Below are 17,398 nucleotides of genomic sequence, written 5' to 3' on the forward strand. Positions count from 1 at the left end.
TGCTATTAGAGTTAGAGTGCCTTTTTGACACGTTTAAGTAGGACTCAAATACATCTTTATATGTAATTTCATAATTACGTCATAATCCATAAGTGTACTGCCAAATATAATGACAAGCATTTATGTTAAACTAAATATGTTTTAAAATGTTTAATGTCTAATGAAATATGCATGTCTTTTATTAAAATATATTTTGCACATTTGTAATGATGAAATTGCAATTTAGTACATTGAAAATATTCTAACTTTAAACAATACTAAATAGCACACTACAGTTCAAATTATAATCAAATACTTTACATGTGCTTTAGTATGTCAGTTAATGCATAAGTGTGCATGACTTTAAAGCATGACAAAAGATTATCAGAATATAATGATTTAAAATATACTTTTAAAAGTGTACTTAAGTGTGTTAAGAAACAGTCATGAAAGCATACTTAATTAATATGCACTTAAATGGCCTTTTATTTCATTAATATTATATAATGTGCAAGTACAAGTTCTTTAAAAGATCTGAAGTGCACTACAACAGATTCAATTAAGTGCACTTCTTTTTCACAAAGGAAAAACCAGAAACACATACATTTTTATGTCATTTAGCATTACTAGTATTACAATAATTCACTTTTAAGCAACAAACCGTTGATACTGAGGGTAGGAAAATTCTCTTAATCTCATTAAATATTCTTGTTTTCATAAGTTTTGACAGTTCTAGAGTTCTAAACTTTCTCTAATGACGAATTCATTTCAAGATGAAACCCAAAAGAGACGTTTTGCAAAAAGTCACTTTTTTATGGTGGAATTTAACTACTAAAGAAGCTCAACAAGTACAGTATGTAGAATTATCTCCTTCAAGCAAATGCAATCTCATATAGATAACAAAAAAGTACAGGTTTAAACTGTCTTTCCGAATTTGCAACTCCTGGTTGGGAATCACTGTTTTAAAGGGACAGTTCACCCAAAAACTAAACTTCTGTCATCATTTACTCACCCTCAAGTTGATCCAAACCTGTACGAGTTTCTTTCTTTTGCCGAACACAAAAGATCATTTGAAGAATGTTGGCAACCATACAGTTCACGGTAGCCATTGACTTCCATAGTATGGAATAAAATACTATGGAAGTCAATGGCTACCGTCAAACATTTGGTTACCAACATTCTTGAAAATATCTTATTTTGTGTTCGGTATAAGAAAGAAACTCACATAGGTTATACAGGTCATGCATGAACTATCATTTTAAACTATATCAGAAACTCTCAAGGTGATGGTGGTGCAATTGTTACCGTATATTTTGAATAAAAACTTTATTGCCGTCTTGTGCTACAAATCATCAAGTTTTTAATGCACCTGCTGGACTCTCCCTTCTCGGCTGGTTTGCTCACTCTTCAGATGTCGAACACGGTGGTGGTGGTGGTTCTTCTCTTGCTCCTGTGCTTCTTTATCTTGCGCATGGTGATGGCGCCCCCTTGGTGGTGGCTTTAAGTATTGCAAGAAAAATGTAGATTAATTCGGTTGGTTTTGATACTTCCAAGCGCTTCTTTCCTCCGCCATAAATGGCTCTTTAGCAGAGATTTGAAGTCTTAACTCTCCAGACGTGTTTGTTACAGCCACATCGTTCAATAATCAAAGGGTATCAATGGTTCACAAAGCCTCAAATCTCTATGAATCCTCAACCACTCTTTTGGAGGAGGGCTCTGCTCAGCTTCCTTCTTCAGGAGAGTTCAGTGGATCAGGGTCCGCGATCTTCCTGGAGGAGCTTGACCGGGAATGGGAGCTCGACCAAACCCGGTCGGCTCTCAGAGACTCCCGTCTGAGCTTCAGCGGTAGATCTGAAGATGAAAACAGAGAGGGACTGTCCTCTACTTTCTACTTTGAGAGCGAGCGAGAGGCGGCCACCACCGGAGAGCCAGAGAACCGGGCGTTTCTGTCATGGGTGACCTGGTCAGCTGAGTCTGACTCTGGCTCTGGTCAAGGAGGGTCAGTGAGCTCTCAGAGCGATGATATTCCCATACAGCTCGTAATTCCTAAACTCACTCTCCGAGAGTCAGAGGAAGACCAGAGCGCAGGTAAAACTCGCACGTGATGTAAAAACTGCATTTGGAGAATCAAAAACATGACTTCTTGTGTGATTCTTGATCATTTCACTGGGGTTTGATTCACAAAAATGGCAATGACACTGCAAAAGAAATTTTTTCGTAGTAATTTTGACCTCTATAAACATTCTTAAATCAAAATTACATAAGGTTATAAGTTGTTTTATATTATATATTTTTTATAAAAATAAATTGAGATTTTATCAGGGTTATTATAATGAACCAAAACTAAATAAAAATAAAACTTAAACCTAAATAACTTAAATAAACATTAACTTAATTTATTTCAGCTAGTTGTAATTGTCAAGACAATATTTCTCATATTCACTTAGTTTAACTTGATGTACTAAAATAACAAACATAAATAAATAAAATAAAAAATAAAAATAAATAAATAGGCATATTTTTACAAAACTAATAAAAATGACAAAAATGCATAACAATTAATAATACTTTAAATTAAAATGGAAAATAAAAATAAAAACAATAAAATTACACTGGTTTATACTTAAAACAAAAATAAATATATAATATATAATAATGGGTAAATGGGGGCAACATATTCTAACTTAATTCATAGGAAAACAAATTTTATTTTTCTTTGTGCACACTGGCAGATATTCTTCATTGATTTATGTTTTTTTATTATAAAGTCACATAATTTTGATTTTTAATTCTTTAATTCTGTAATTTTGCTTCTCAAATAAATGTGTATCTTAATTTTAAGAATGTTTAGATATTTCACTGAAAAATAGTTTTTGCAGTGCACAGATTATCAAAATGATTTAAGATTAGAAAACATTGCAGTGTGGTTTTTATTGAGGTGAAGCACATTAAATGCTTTTACAACTCTTGATGAGCTAGCAGTTGGATTCTTTGGTTGTGTTTTTGTAGCTCCTTGAATGTGCCGAATATTGTGTAATGTAACGAATAATGATCATTGATTAATGGATGGGTCAAGGTCAGTTTTGCTCCTGTTTCCCTGATCAGAGGCGAGTAACAGCAGTCCGGAGTCTCGTGTCGGGATGGTGGGAGGCACAGAGAAGGAGAAGAGGACGGTTGTTCCTCTGGCTGTGGTTTCCACTCTCACTGTCCTGTGTCTGCTGGTGCTGGTGGGGATTCTCATCTATTGGAGGTATAAGATCTTCACACACACACACACCAGTATGTCAGTGTTTGCTTTCAGATTACATGTGCATGGACATGCTTTCTCGAGTTTTCAGGAGACCATGTCCAGGTCACATTTAACCCAAAATCAAAAAAAAAAAAAAAAAAATCATGTCAAGAAATGTTTTGGAGCATTTTATGACAATCAAGCACATTCCTCATAATTCTCACTGCTGTATTGTGTGTGTGTGTGTGTGTGTGTGCATTTTACTTGTGAGTTGTTGTTTTTTTTGGTCCCTTTATTTGGATTAAATTCTCTCTCATTTTTTACTCTCATAATGTAAAATGAAATTTTAATTTGCTTTTAATTTTAATGTTCCATCTGTATCTTACAGAAGGTGCTTTCAAACGGCACAGTTTTATGTAGAGGACAACATTTCAGGCCGAGCCATATCGGCCCCATCAACACCTCTTCTTCTGCCTACAGGTAACAAAACCTACTCAGATCAAAAGATTATATTTTATTAGAATCATTCATTCATTCATTCATTTCATGTCTTATCATTTATTTATTTTTTATTTCCATATTGTGTTATTTATTTATTTAATGCCTTATTTTTATTTATTTACTTTTTTATATCAGTTTTAATTATTTGTTTGTTTATTTTCATGTCTTGACATTCATTCATTTCATGCCTTGTCATTTATTTATTATGGCTTGACATTTATTCATTTATTTATTTATTTCATGCCTTATAAGCTATTTATTATTTGTTTCTAAATCTTTTTTTTTTCTTTTCTGTTTGTCAGCAGAGGACAATGAAGCTCTCTCCGTAAAGGAATTTGTAAAACACGTTGCTGATCTTCACACAAATCACACATTCTCCAAAGAATTTGAGGTACTTGTGATTTTTATCACTTCTTACTCAGTTTTTTGACATTTCTTAATACGTAAACTTAAACATTGCAGCTTATTATGCAATATAAACATATCAAATAGTGCATTAATGTCTCATAAGTTCATGATTATGAGTGCAACGGGGCAGCATGTAAAGGGTGATATACAGACGTCTGCATGGACACCCACACAGAGTCTAAACCCGTCTGTAGCATGAAAACACATGCAAACGTGCCTCATGTATCTGCACTGGCACCTCTCTGTTTGTCCCGGACTTTCATTGTGCTTTTCTGCATTCTCACCCCCTCCCTTATTAGATCTTGAAAGAGTCTTACGAGGTAAGACACATATCCCTTTGTTTCAGTGTTTCTTGTTCTTTTGCATTGTTGTTGTTCTTTTGTTCATTGTATTGATGTGTCAGTGTTGCTCTTTGCATGGTTAGTATGCATGATAAAGTGTAATAGTTTGGTAATGGTTATGATTTGAGTTCGGATTTTGTCAGTGACTGGATAAAACGTTTCTTCTAGGAGATTCAGGGCTGTACGGTGGACATCGGCATCACTACAGACAGCTCCAACCATCCAGACAATAAGAGCAAGAACAGATACATTAACATCCTGGCCTGTATGAGATGTTATATCACTCATCCATAACAATATAAGAGGTGTACATGCATTTATCAATAAAAAACATGACTAATGCGGTTTTTTGTACGCTCAGATGATCACAGTCGGGTTAAACTCTCACAAAACTCTGACAAAGATGGAAAGACTGGGGACTACATTAATGCCAACTATGTGGATGTAAGTGTAATTGTTTTTTCAACATGTCTGATGGCCAATATACTGTGTATATATACTACCATTCAAAAGTTTGAGGTCGGTAAGTTTTTAATGTTTTTTTTTCAAGCATCTTCTGCTCACTAAAGTACAGTAAAATCATTAAAATTATGAAATATTATTACAATTCAAAATAACAGTTTTCTATTCGAATATGTAGTAAAATATAATTTATTCCTGTGATGAAAAGCTGAATTTTCAGCATCATTACTCCAGTTTTCAGTGTCACATGATCCTTAAGAAATCATTCCAAATAGAAATCTTTAGTAACATTATATATTTTTTTTACTGTCGCTTTTGATCGTGTTTAATGCATCCTTGCTGAAAAAAGTTTTCAATTCTTACCGATCCCAAATTTTTTAACAGTAGTGTACTTTTAGAAAAGTGGATACAATTATCAGCTGATGCAGTCTCACAATTGCCAGATGTTTGCTTTATTAATTGGTCTGTCATTAGTGTTGGTAGAAATGATCATGGTATGATTGTAATGATTATCTTTAGGGCTACAATCAGCCGAAAGCATATATAGCCGCCCAGGGTCCGCTGAAGGGCAGTCTGGAAGACTTCTGGAGGATGATATGGGAGCAGAATGTGGGTGTGATTGTCATGATCACTAACCTGGTGGAGAAGGGCCGGGTAATGCTTTTATCACTCTTAGATTAGATCATTTGGTTACATTCTTAAAAATAAACTTTTCAAAAGGGGGTTTTCAAACCATTTTTGGTTCCCCAAAGAACCTTTCAGTAAACGTGTGAAGAACATAAAGAACCTTTTTCTACTATAAAGAAAGTTCCATAGATGGTAAATGTTCTTCATGGAACCATCAATGCCAGTAAAAACCCTTATTTTTAAGAGTGTAATGAAATACATGCAAAATTTGATCTAAAACATCAAAAAAAGTGGTCAGATGAGATTCCTAATTATATGTACATGGTGTGTGTGTCAAACAGAGAAAATGTGATCAGTATTGGCCCTTGGAGAATCAGGAGGACTATGGATGCTTCCTAGTCACGCTGAAGAGCACCAAAACTCTTGCCTACTACACACAGAGGACATTCACCTTGAGGAACGTTAACGTCAAGAAGGTCAGTGACTATGCCACAAACCCCTGAGGATATTCCCAGCTAATAAAGAACATTCTCAGAACAAATGTTCTTCTAGTATCGTTAATAAAGTTATCTGCTCTTTACTTATATTCCAAAAACACTAGCACAAAAAAAGTTATTTATAGTTTATATAATGTTTTATTTCTGAAATGGTTTAGTTGGATGTTCGTCTAACGTTTTTTAAAAATGTTTCTACTTGTTGCAGAATGTTCAGAGAACATTCAAAAGTAACATTATAAAACGGAATGTTCTTTTTATGTTGCTAGCAAAACAACGTTTTTAAAACTGGACACTTTGAATGTTCAGGAAACATTCAGAAATAATGTTTTCATGACTTAAAGGAAATGCTAGGAAAATGTTCTTAGAACATATTTTTTGTTAGTCGGGTTGTCTGTTTTTAACACTTTTTGCCATCTTTTCCCCCGTCAGGGCTCACAGAAGGGCCGCAGTCAGGAGAGGACGGTGCTTCACTTTCATTACACTCAGTGGCCCGACATGGGCGTCCCAGAATACACTCTGCCCCTGCTGTCATTTGTGCGGGCGTCCTCGCAAGCCAGGACGAATGAAATGGGGCCTGTGGTGGTGCACTGCAGGTAGACCTCAGTATAAAGTTATAAAGCATAAAGTAATGATGGTGAAGTCATTATGGTCATTGATTTGACTGCACTGACTCTACTGGATGAGAACAAAACCTAAAATGAGCTGGATAATGACAACATTTTCTTATGTCATACTGACTTCTGTCAGTAATTAGTTTCATAATTGATTAACTCTGTAACATTTACACTGTTATTTATGGAAGCTTGTTTCCAAGTAAGAATTGCAAGATGTAAAGTCAGAATTCCAGAAAAAAGTAAGAATTGTGAGAGGGAAGCTTAGAATTCTGAGAAAAATGTAAACTCAGAATTCCGAGAAAAATGTAAACTTAGAATTCCGAGAAAAAATGTAAACTCAGAATTCCAAGAAAAAAGTAAGAGTTGCGAGATAGAAGCTTAGAATTCCGAGAAAAATGTAAACTCAGACATCCAAGAAAACGGTAAGAATTGCGAGATGTAAACTCAGAATTCCAGAAAAAAGGAAGAATTGTGTGAGTGAAACTCAGAATTCCAAGAAAGATGTAAACTCAGAATTCCGAGAAAAAAGTAAGAGTTGCGAGATAGAAGCTTAGAATTCCGAGAAAAATGTAAACTCAGACATCCAAGAAAACGGTAAGAATTGCAAGATGTAAACTCAGAATTCCAGAAAAAAGGAAGAATTGTGTGAGTGAAACTCAGAATTCCAAGAAAAATGTAAACTCAGAATTCCGAGAAAAAAGTAAGAGTTGCGAGATAGAAGCTTAGAATTCCGAGAAATATGTAAACTCAGACATCCAAGAAAACGGTAAGAATTGCGAGATGTAAACTCAGAATTCCAGAAAAAAGTAAGAGTTGCGAGATAGAAGCTTAGAATTCCGAGAAAAATGTAAACTCAGACATCCAAGAAAACGGTAAGAATTGCGAGATGTAAACTCAGAATTCCAGAAAAAAGGAAGAATTGTGTGAGTGAAACTCAGAATTCCAAGAAAGATGTAAACTCAGAATTCCGAGAAAAAAGTAAGAGTTGTGAGATAGAAGCTTCGAATTCCGAGAAAAATGTAAACTCAGACATCCAAGAAAACGGTAAGAATTGCGAGATATAAACTCGGAATTCCAGAAAAAAGGAAGAATTGTGTGAGTGAAACTCAGAATTCCAAGAAAGATGTAAACTCAGAATTCCAGAAAAAAGGAAGAATTGTGTGAGTGAAACTCAGAATTCCAAGAAAGATGTAAACTCAGAATTCCAGAAAAAAGGAAGAATTGTGTGAGTGAAACTCAGAATTCCAAGAAAGATGTAAACTCAGAATTCCAGAAAAAAGGAAGAATTGTGTGAGTGAAACTCAGAATTCCAAGAAAGATGTAAACTCAGAATTCAGAGAAAAAAGGAAGAGTTGCGAGATAGAAGCTTAGAATTCAGAGAAAAAAATTAAGAAATATGACATGTAAACTCAAAATTAGAAGAAAAAAATTAAGAATTGTGGGATGGAAACTCAGAATTCCGAGAAAAAGTTAAGAATTGCAAGATGTAAATTTTATTTATTTAACTAATTTTAATCAACACTGAAAAGAATTGAGTTGAGAGCTGTTTTACTGCTGCAATAGTATTAAATATAACGCCAACGATTTTCAGTGCCGGTGTGGGAAGAACAGGAACCTACATTGTGATCGACAGCATGCTGAAGCAGATAAAGGAGGAAAGTACAGTGAACATCATGGGATTCCTCAAACACATTAGGACCCAGAGGAACTATCTCGTGCAGACTGAGGTTAGCCAACATATATTACTTTAAAACATACCTTAGATTGTCACGTTACAGGCAACATGAAACATCCATCATGTCCGTGTGTGCGAGCAGGAGCAGTACGTCTTCATCCATGATGCTCTAGTGGAGGCCATCAGGAGTAAAGAGACTCTGGTCTCATCCAATCACATTCACACATATGTGTCTGATCTCCTCACACCAGGACCTTCAGGAAAGACCCGCCTAGAGAAACAGTTTAAGGTGAGACCAGACCTTTGGTTTTGTGATTCCACCTTAATCATTATTATGCCGAGCAATTAATTGATCTTTCCTTTTGCTCCTGTAGCTGGTCAGTCAGAGCTGTGCGAAACAGAGCGATTACACAGTGGCTTTGAAGGAGTGCAACGCATCTAAAAACAGGACGTCTTGTCTTATGCCTGGTGAGATTGCAATATAAATTGTATAGTATTTATTTATTTATCATAAATGTATCATATAATATCTATTTATTAGTGCTGCCAAACGATTAATCGTGATTAATCGCATCCAAAATAAAAGTTTTTGTTTACATACTATGTGACCCTGGACCACAAAACCAGTCTTAAGTCGCTGGGGTATATTTGTAGCAATAGCCAAAAATACACTGTATGGGTCAAAATTATAGATTTTTCTTTTATGCCAAAAATCATTAGTATATTAAGTAAAGATCGTATTCCATGAAGATATTTTGTAAATTTACTACTGTAAATATATCAAAACGTAATTTTTGATTAGTAATATGCATTGCTAAGAATTAATTTGGACAACTTTAAAGGGGATTTTCTCAATATTTAGATTTTTTTGCATTCAAAATATATGCTGTATGTGTGTGTATTTATATATACGTAATAAATATACACAATACACACACATATATTATGTAAACAAAACTTTTATTTTGGATGCAGTTAATCACGATTAATCATTTGACAGCACTACTATGTATTGTATACAAAGAGAAATGGTAACCTTTTGCTTTGAATAAAAGCATCTGCCAAAAGCATAAAAATATAAAATGTAAATGTAAATGTAACCTATTTTTATCAATAATTTTAAATATATTAAAAATAAATAAATGATTTATTATAAATATTTATATTATTTATTAATTTATCATGTATTTATATACATATATAAATATATACTTTATATAATTATATTATTTTGTATTTATTTAAAATATAATTGATTGATGTTATTTTTATTCATTATAAATATTGATATTATTTATTAATATCATAATTATTTATATACATACACAAATGTATAGAAATGAAAGGGCAACCTGTTTGTTTGTTTATAATTTATTTATTTATTATAAATATGAAAGGGCAACCTGTTTGTTTATTTATTATTTATTTATTTATTATAAATATTCTTTATTATAAATATATACAGTAATATATATATTTTATATTAATCATATTTTATAAAATATTATACATTTATATAGTATTGCAGTAATATATAAATACATTAATATAATATAGAAACTCAAAAGGTAACCTGCTTTTTCCAATAATGAATGCATATATTTGTATGTAAATGTATTTATTTATTTTATATAGATATTTATATATAAATATTCAGTATTATTTATATTATTTATTAATATGTCACATTTATTGATATTCATACATGTATATATGTGTGTGTTTTATTCAGTTATATTCAAATGTTTATAAATATTCAATATTATATTTATTATATCTATTTGTATTATGTTTTTAATATCATATTTATTCATATACATGCATAAATATAATATATAATATGTTTTCCTGGTTTCTTCCAAGAATTATATTCAGATTATGATCAGAATATATTCAAGATCTTTAGTTTTGTGAACCGTAATGGCTGATCTTCATCCTCACATGTGCTCCATCTGTGCTTCAGTGGAGAGGTCAAGGGTCACTCTGTCTACAGGACCTGGAGAATCATCAGACTACATCAATGCCTCTTATTTAATGGTAAGACACTTGTTCTCATGCTCCTGTTTAGATTCTTAAGTAATATGGTGTGATTTAACGAGTCTGTGTCGTTTACAGGGGTACCATCAGAGCCGTGAGTTCATCGTTACCCAGAATCCTCTGGCAAACACCACACAGGACTTCTGGAGGATGATCTGGGATCATAACGCACAGATCATACTTTCCCTGCCAGATACACAGAGCGCGGTGAGTCTCTCTCTCTCTCACACACTCACTCACACACACACACACACACACACACACACACACTTATACTTCTGCACACATCCGTATGTAATAACTGAGGCCTGTCATTTCTGACCAGAGCAAAGAGGGAGAGTGTGTGTACTGGCCCACTAAAGATCAGCCAATCAGCTGCGAGACCTTCACTGTGACCTTCAGAGGTGAGGACAAACTGTGCCTGTCCAATGAGGAGTCACTCGTGGTACAGGACTTCATTTTGGAGGCCCTGAAGGTGAATAAAACTTATTTAATTTATGTAACCGGAACACATTATTTGCAGCTGCTCAGGGTGAATCTCACAAAACCTGTCAAGAACATGTTTGGCTCATATTTCACCCCACAATCAACAGGATTATATATATGTACAGGTATATGTATAAAGAATATATATATTTTGCATAAAAATGAATTTATTGACATATTTTAGTGTCATTTGAATTTTTTTTCATTGTGATATTATTTTCATTCTGAAGTCATTTTTATGATAATTAAATATTTTACAACTCGATGCAGGAACATAAATAAATAAATAAATGGCAGTAGTTGTTGTGCTGCCTTTATTTGACTATATTACAGCAAAAAAATATCTGGACATATTACAGTACAAATGTCAATTTATAATATTCTAAAAGATTATTATTTTTAATTATTTATAATTATTGTTTACAATATTTTTATATAATTTATAATATAAAATGTATTTAAATCATAACATTACTGTATAATATTGTATAATGTAATTTAATATGTAAATGTAAAATAATATGTACTAACTAACTAAATAAATAAATAAATAGTAGTAGTAGTATTTGCACTGCCTTTATTTTACATAGAAATGTTTAATTACTGTCAATTTTACTATATTACAATAACGAGATGCTAATGAGAATCACTTGAAAAATTTAAGAAAAACTTAAGTAAAACATCTGGACACATAACAGCAATGACAATTTATAATATTGCTAAACATTAATTTATAATATTATTTATAATTATTAAACTATTCTTTATAATATTATTACATTATAATATTATAAATTCATAATAATTAGTATTGTTAAAATACTATTGTGTAATAATGTATAATGTAATTTAATATGTAAATTAAATGTAAAATAAAACTTGTTAGTGGCACTAAGATAGGCTTTCAATTTTTAATGCAAAAGTATATATTTTTGTTGTTTTTATGACATTCTCCCCAAAAAACAAAGCATTTAAGATTTTCATGTTTAACATTTCTGAAAGTTTTCTTTGTACTGGACATTGCATTTCAAACTGAAGCATTTAAGTCTGTGGAGCAACAGAAATGTGGCTGTGTGTGACAGGACGACTATGTGCTGGAGGTACGACAGTACCAGAGCCCTCGCTGGCCGAACCCTGACAGCCCCATCAGCAACTCCTTTGAGCTCATCAACATGATCAGAGAAGAGAGCTCGCGTCGAGAGGGACCCGTCATCATCCATGATGGGTAGAGTCTCATAGCATTTATCTATCAGTGACAGCTATAGAGGAGTGTGTCATTCCTCACTGCGTCTGTGCAGGTCTGGAGGGATGAGTGCTGCTTTACTCTGTTCTCTGACCACCCTGGTTAACCAGCTGGAGGAGGAGAACAGTGTGGACGTCTATCAGACCGCCAGATTGATCAACCTCATGAGACCGGGCATCTTTAATGATATTGTAAGATGACTGAAATATTGCTATACTCTGATAAGATATGAATTCTAAAATTTTCATGGTTAAAGGAATAGCTCAACCAAAATGCACTCACCCTCAGGTTATCTAAGATGTAGATGAGTTTGTTTCTTCATCAGATTTGGAGAAATGTAGCATTATATCACTTGCTCACCAGTGGATCCTCTGCAGTGAATGGGTGCCGTCAGAATGAGAGTCCAAACAGCTGATAAAAACATCACAACAATCCACACCACTCCAGTCCATCAGTTAAAGTCTTGTGAAGCAAAAAGCTGTGTGTTTGTAAGAAACAAATCCATCATCACAACTTCAAAATGCTGCTTCCCAGCTAAAATATGAGATAAAGTGGTCTGGTCTGAATCAGGAGAGAAATATGCATAGATCAAGCATCATATACAAGCAAAAACAGATCTAAACACATTTTTTTTGATGCGAGAGACAACAGGGGATGGACTTTATGAGGAAGCGTTATTACGATTTATGGACTTGTATTTTAGCCAGAAGCAGTGTTAAAAACATCTTAATGATGGATTTGTTTCTTAGAAACACAACTTTTGGCTTCACAAGACATTAATTGATCGACTGGAGTGGATTACTTGTGGATTATTGTGATGTTTTTATCAGATGTTTGGACTCTCATTCTGACGGCACCCATTCACTGCAGAGGATCCACTGGTGAGCAAGTGATGGAATGCTATATTTCTCCAAATCTGATGAAGAAACAAACTCATCTAAATCTTGGATGGCCTGAGGGTGAGTAAATGTTGAGTAACTTTTCATTTTGGGTGAACTTTTCCTTTAACATCTTCCTGCAGGATCAGTATCAGTTCCTCTACAAAGCGATCCTGAGTTTGGTGAGCACCAAGGAGGACGAGAGAGCTCTTCACTACTCGGAAAACAACGGCACGGTTCCTGCCAACCCGTCGGAAAGCCTGGAGTCTCTCATGTAGCTATACAGAGCACTGTCACCCTTCACCCAAGGAAATGTACATTGAATCAAGAGAAAGTAGTTTTTGAAGCCCTCCCAAAGTCTCTACACGGACTACGTGGGTACAGGATAAACTGTCATTTGGTCTTTTATTGTGCCTTTTTGTTACCTTTGTACTTTAAAATGCTTTGATATAATATTATTGTTGTAACTAATGCCAAAATTTCTACTCTTTGGAAAAGCAGTGACTGCTGTATTGCTGGTGATGTTTTAGGTTTAGTCGGACATAACTGTTGAAGAAATATTTATAAGTAGCAGGGCAGATGATTTCATACGGTATCTATTTTGGGGGTAAAAAATCTTAGATATAAAAGCGTTCTTGAATGTAGCCTCATAGTACAGAAGAGAGAGGTGTGATTCTAATATATAAAACCATCGGCCACACCAACAGACCAAAATACATTTATATGACTAGCGCTTCTTTTTTTTTTTACTATGTCTGTTATTGTAGCAATTGAATGTTTCATTTTTTAATTGTAGAAATTCAAGATTTTTTAATTGTAGAATTTTTTTTTTTTTTTATTAACTTAGTTGATATGTTGTAACTGATATTTACGTACAATTCTAATGTGTAATAATTAGAAATTTTTACTGCATCCTTCTAGATTTAAATCAGCAGTGAATCTCTGCGCCGTTTCATAACCACCATTCAGTTATTTATCCCCATATTTATCAACTTTTATTTAAACTAATCATTTAGGCCTTTTGTCAAGCATTAACACAGGATGTACTTGGACACAAGAAAGCAAGCACAATAAAAATAAACAAAACAGGATTTTACATGCACACCATTTCTACTAGTGTTTGTCATTTTTTAACATTGTACTTTCTTCCACTGAGGTTCCAAACTGCTTAACCACAAAATGTATGCAAGTGAATTGAAATACTGTTGGTAAGTGCAAAAGTGTCGCAGTGTGACAATCTTTTTTGATCTAATTATGTTTTTCTGCCTTTTTATGGTACTGATCTAAAAATTGAATATTTCAGTTGAAGTGTTTCATAATTTAGATTTTCGAGATAGAGAAACAACATGTAATAATAATTAACATTATTAATGGTAATCTAAGTCTGTAGGCACGTCAACTAACCAAAAGTATATAAATGGAAAAACATTAGTATTTTGCTCTGTTTTCCCCCTTTTTATTGTATTGATATGCTATTTAGTATTTCATGACCTTTCAAGTCCCTAGGCAAATTATGTAGCACAAATTCATAATAATGCAAAAAACTAACACTGAATATTTTTTTTCTTTTTACTCTGATGTATATTTCTGGTTATTTATAGCCTTTATTAGATCTTGAGCTGGGCCACAAGGCTACAGCTGCAAATCAAAATTGATGTTACAATATACATTTTACTATAAATGACTTTAAATGGCCATCATTGAGGCACATTTCTTTTTCGCTGCCTGTTTAAGTCACTGGTAAAAACTGAAATAGTGACTGATTGTGTAATAGACTTTGCATATCTCACACGAGCTCATAATATTTTATTACATGTATTAGAAATGATGAGATCATATTGGGTATAATTTCCAACTAAAAAGTAAAAAAAAAAAAAAAAAAATGCACAACTTAAATGGATAATGTTTATTGATTTATTATTTGATATAAACATAATATGTACACGAGCATCATGGGACTTCAGACGGGCCATTTCCACTGGCTTGCCGGAGCTTCCTCTATGAGAGGCTCCCACGGTTTCCATTCCGTCATCTTCCTGGACAAAGCCAGCTCAGCCTCGGCCTGCAGACACACCAAGGTACAGCACACTGTGTTCACTTTCTATAAACTTACTGTAAATGAGGATTTGAGATCTTTAATTATCGCATCTTCTCACCTGTGAAATAACCTCCTCAATCTGTCCACAGTTGATTTTATTTTCAAGCTTTTCTACATCCGGCTCCTTTATAGCAAAAAAGCGACGTGCATACAAATCAATACAATCTCTTTTATCAGTTAAAGATAATACTTAAATCTCAATCTCAATCTTTTACCATGGTAAAGTGTATTTTATTTTCAATATCTTACAGATTTGACGTGGTTGAACCTCTCGGTGATCAGTTGCTCAGTGTATTTCCTGTAGGCAGCATCCTGAGGCATAGTTTGTAGAGAGCCCAGGATCTTTGTGTACAAAATCTGAAGACGCTTCAGGAGAGATAGCAACAATTCAATAGTTGGCATGATTCACATATGCACAATTCCTCTAAATTTCGCAAGTGACAAACAAAACACACAGACAGTATATGCAAGCAAAATTCGTACGGATTAAAACTAGAATAATTAATCAAAATAAAATCAAAACACTCACCTCATGTGGATTGTGGGAGACAGCAAGGCCAACCAAGCCTGTGGTCTAAAAATAAGACATATTTCCATGTATGAACGTTATTCTTTAATGAAACCGTCAAAACAACGTATGCAATAAGGTCATTCGACATTTAACCATTAATACAAGTGCATATTCATTTAAGCAATAAGTCAAATATCACGCATAGTCGTATGAATCTCGCTTTGAAGTGTCAAACGCACAACTTGATTTCCCATGCATGACATTAAACCATCAAACTAATCACTTGCATCATTTCAAACCCTGTTTTCTGTGGGATGGCGATAATTCAGGTTTCGCTACGCTTGCCATCATAATCGACCAAAACAAAGCACGACTCGTGCATTTTTATACATACAAACACTGAGGACAAACGCACAAAAAAGGCGGAGATATTCGAACGCCCCATTGTTTAGATACAAGCTTCATTTACGGATGAATATCAACAGTTTTTATGAATGTATTTTCATGACCTCCGCACGTACCTTCTTGATCAAACCAGCCATTTCTGCAGCCTATGCGATTCAACAACGCAACTTCCGTCGCCTGAGTGTGACGTCCGTGGCTCGCGCTTATCTTCATGTAGTTTATTAAATATTATTTAGCTAATTTGTTCTTTCTTTTAGCCAAATTCTTTATATAATCTAAGTTTTATATATTAAATTATTGTTTTAATTATTATTTCGTATATTCTTAATAAAGCATTAAATAACTTTTTTTTAGCCCTCTTAAAATTAAATTCGTTTTGCTAAATAATAATGTGTAATTTTTTAAAAATGTATTTTTTTTCCAAAACGAATCAGAATACTGTACAAATTCGATATCACAACAACACTACTGTACTTTGCTTCTTAAAAGTACGTTTAATTGTGTTAAGTTTCTCTAACTTTATATAGACGTCTCTTAAAATTTCTCCTTTTGTGGTCTGAAAAAGAAAGAAGGGCATATGGCATTAGAACGACATAAAGGTGAGAAAATGATGACAAATTAAATTTCTGGGTGAACTATCCCTATATGTAAGAGCAGGTGATGACCTGCTCCCTCTTAACAAGTGTATCAGCAGCATCAATACAATATATTAATTTATATGAATATATTAATTTAGCTATTTAAAAAAATCAATTTTATGTTTACAGATATCAGAAAATGCATTAGATTTTTTTCGGAGCTGTTGTAATCGGTAATTTATAAAATAATTATAAATCTCAGAGGTTTTTGTCACACAAACTAGAATCAGAGGAAAGTTACTGCCCTCCTGTGGTGACTGTGTGAATTGCAATGCTGCAAATTATTTCTACACGTAGCTATACTTTTTACATAGAGGAAAATCTTGTTTTAAATGATTTGCATTGATTTTAAATTATTTTATGAATGACTGGTTACAGCAGCACCAAAAACAACAACAACAACAACAACCAGATATTCTTAGATACATACATACAAATATATATACATATACATTTACATTTAGTCATTTAGCAGACGCTTTTATCCAAAGCGACTTACAATTGGGGAATACATAGAGCGATATACATATACATACACATACATCATACCATTAAATATGAAGCTACCTCTATCCTGAGACTTAAGTGTGACAGAAATGGAAGACAATTCAATCTCTGATGCATCAGTCAGCAAACACAACACAAAGTCATTGTATAGTTGAGAACAAACATGATAAATAAAGTTACGCAAACATCTAAGTCACCCATAGATAAACTAAAAGAATTTCGTAAGATCTTTTGTTGTTTACACTGTGAGTTTGAGTTCACT

At 33.5% G+C, this 17,398-nt stretch overlaps 2 protein-coding genes across 6 annotated transcripts in view; one reads left to right on the forward strand and one right to left on the reverse strand.

Annotated features, from left to right (window-relative positions):
* ptprz1b (protein tyrosine phosphatase receptor type Z1b) overlaps positions 1–14,084 on the forward strand; it is a 47,535-nt gene extending 33,451 nt beyond the window's left edge. For 2 of the 4 annotated variants that reach the window (XM_058772416.1, XM_058772418.1), the window contains exons 13-31: positions 1,609–2,067; positions 3,085–3,229; positions 3,597–3,688; positions 4,012–4,100; positions 4,417–4,437; positions 4,627–4,723; positions 4,820–4,902; positions 5,440–5,574; positions 5,889–6,023; positions 6,474–6,637; positions 8,250–8,385; positions 8,476–8,622; positions 8,708–8,801; positions 10,297–10,370; positions 10,449–10,577; positions 10,696–10,845; positions 11,939–12,081; positions 12,155–12,290; positions 13,121–14,084. In XM_058772416.1, the coding sequence (XP_058628399.1) occupies positions 1,609–2,067; positions 3,085–3,229; positions 3,597–3,688; positions 4,012–4,100; positions 4,417–4,437; positions 4,627–4,723; positions 4,820–4,902; positions 5,440–5,574; positions 5,889–6,023; positions 6,474–6,637; positions 8,250–8,385; positions 8,476–8,622; positions 8,708–8,801; positions 10,297–10,370; positions 10,449–10,577; positions 10,696–10,845; positions 11,939–12,081; positions 12,155–12,290; positions 13,121–13,255 (2,564 nt within the window). In that variant the 3' untranslated portion in view covers positions 13,256–14,084. The remainder of the gene's footprint in view (positions 1–1,608; positions 2,068–3,084; positions 3,230–3,596; positions 3,689–4,011; positions 4,101–4,416; positions 4,438–4,626; positions 4,724–4,819; positions 4,903–5,439; positions 5,575–5,888; positions 6,024–6,473; positions 6,638–8,249; positions 8,386–8,475; positions 8,623–8,707; positions 8,802–10,296; positions 10,371–10,448; positions 10,578–10,695; positions 10,846–11,938; positions 12,082–12,154; positions 12,291–13,120) is intronic. The other 2 variants (XM_058772417.1, XM_058772419.1) reach the window with 2 other exon arrangements.
* Positions 14,085–14,868: 784 nt separating this feature from the next.
* On the reverse strand, positions 14,869–16,216 carry ndufa5 (NADH:ubiquinone oxidoreductase subunit A5). Of its 2 annotated transcripts, none has more exons than XM_058772426.1 (5): positions 16,108–16,216; positions 15,605–15,649; positions 15,325–15,441; positions 15,134–15,199; positions 14,869–15,039 (listed from the first exon to the last, which is right to left on the reverse strand). In XM_058772426.1, the coding sequence occupies exons 1-5, from the start codon at positions 16,126–16,128 to the stop codon at positions 14,938–14,940; spliced, it is 351 nt and encodes a 116-aa protein (XP_058628409.1). In that variant the 5' UTR covers positions 16,129–16,216; the 3' UTR covers positions 14,869–14,937. The 2 variants fall into 2 exon arrangements, with proteins under 2 accessions (XP_058628409.1, XP_058628408.1); XM_058772425.1 differs by lacking the exon at positions 16,108–16,216 and adding an exon at positions 16,002–16,102.
* Positions 16,217–17,398: the final 1,182 nt, after the last annotated feature.

This window comes from Onychostoma macrolepis, chromosome 04 (genome assembly GCF_012432095.1).
Source record: "Onychostoma macrolepis isolate SWU-2019 chromosome 04, ASM1243209v1, whole genome shotgun sequence".
NCBI lineage: Eukaryota > Metazoa > Chordata > Actinopteri > Cypriniformes > Cyprinidae > Onychostoma > Onychostoma macrolepis.

What these genes read in the sequence shown, in the direction of transcription:
- ndufa5 (XM_058772425.1), bottom strand. Translation starts at nt 16,031, where the DNA reads ATGGGGCGTTCGAATATCTCCGCCTTTTTT. An exon ending in GGTTCAACCACGTCAAATCT is followed by an intron (nt 15,200 to 15,324) that starts GTAAGATATTGA and finishes TTTGCTATAAAG; the next exon opens with GAGCCGGATGTAGAAAAGCT. An exon ending in TTGAGGAGGTTATTTCACAG is followed by an intron (nt 15,040 to 15,133) that starts GTGAGAAGATGC and finishes GTGTGTCTGCAG; the next exon opens with GCCGAGGCTGAGCTGGCTTT.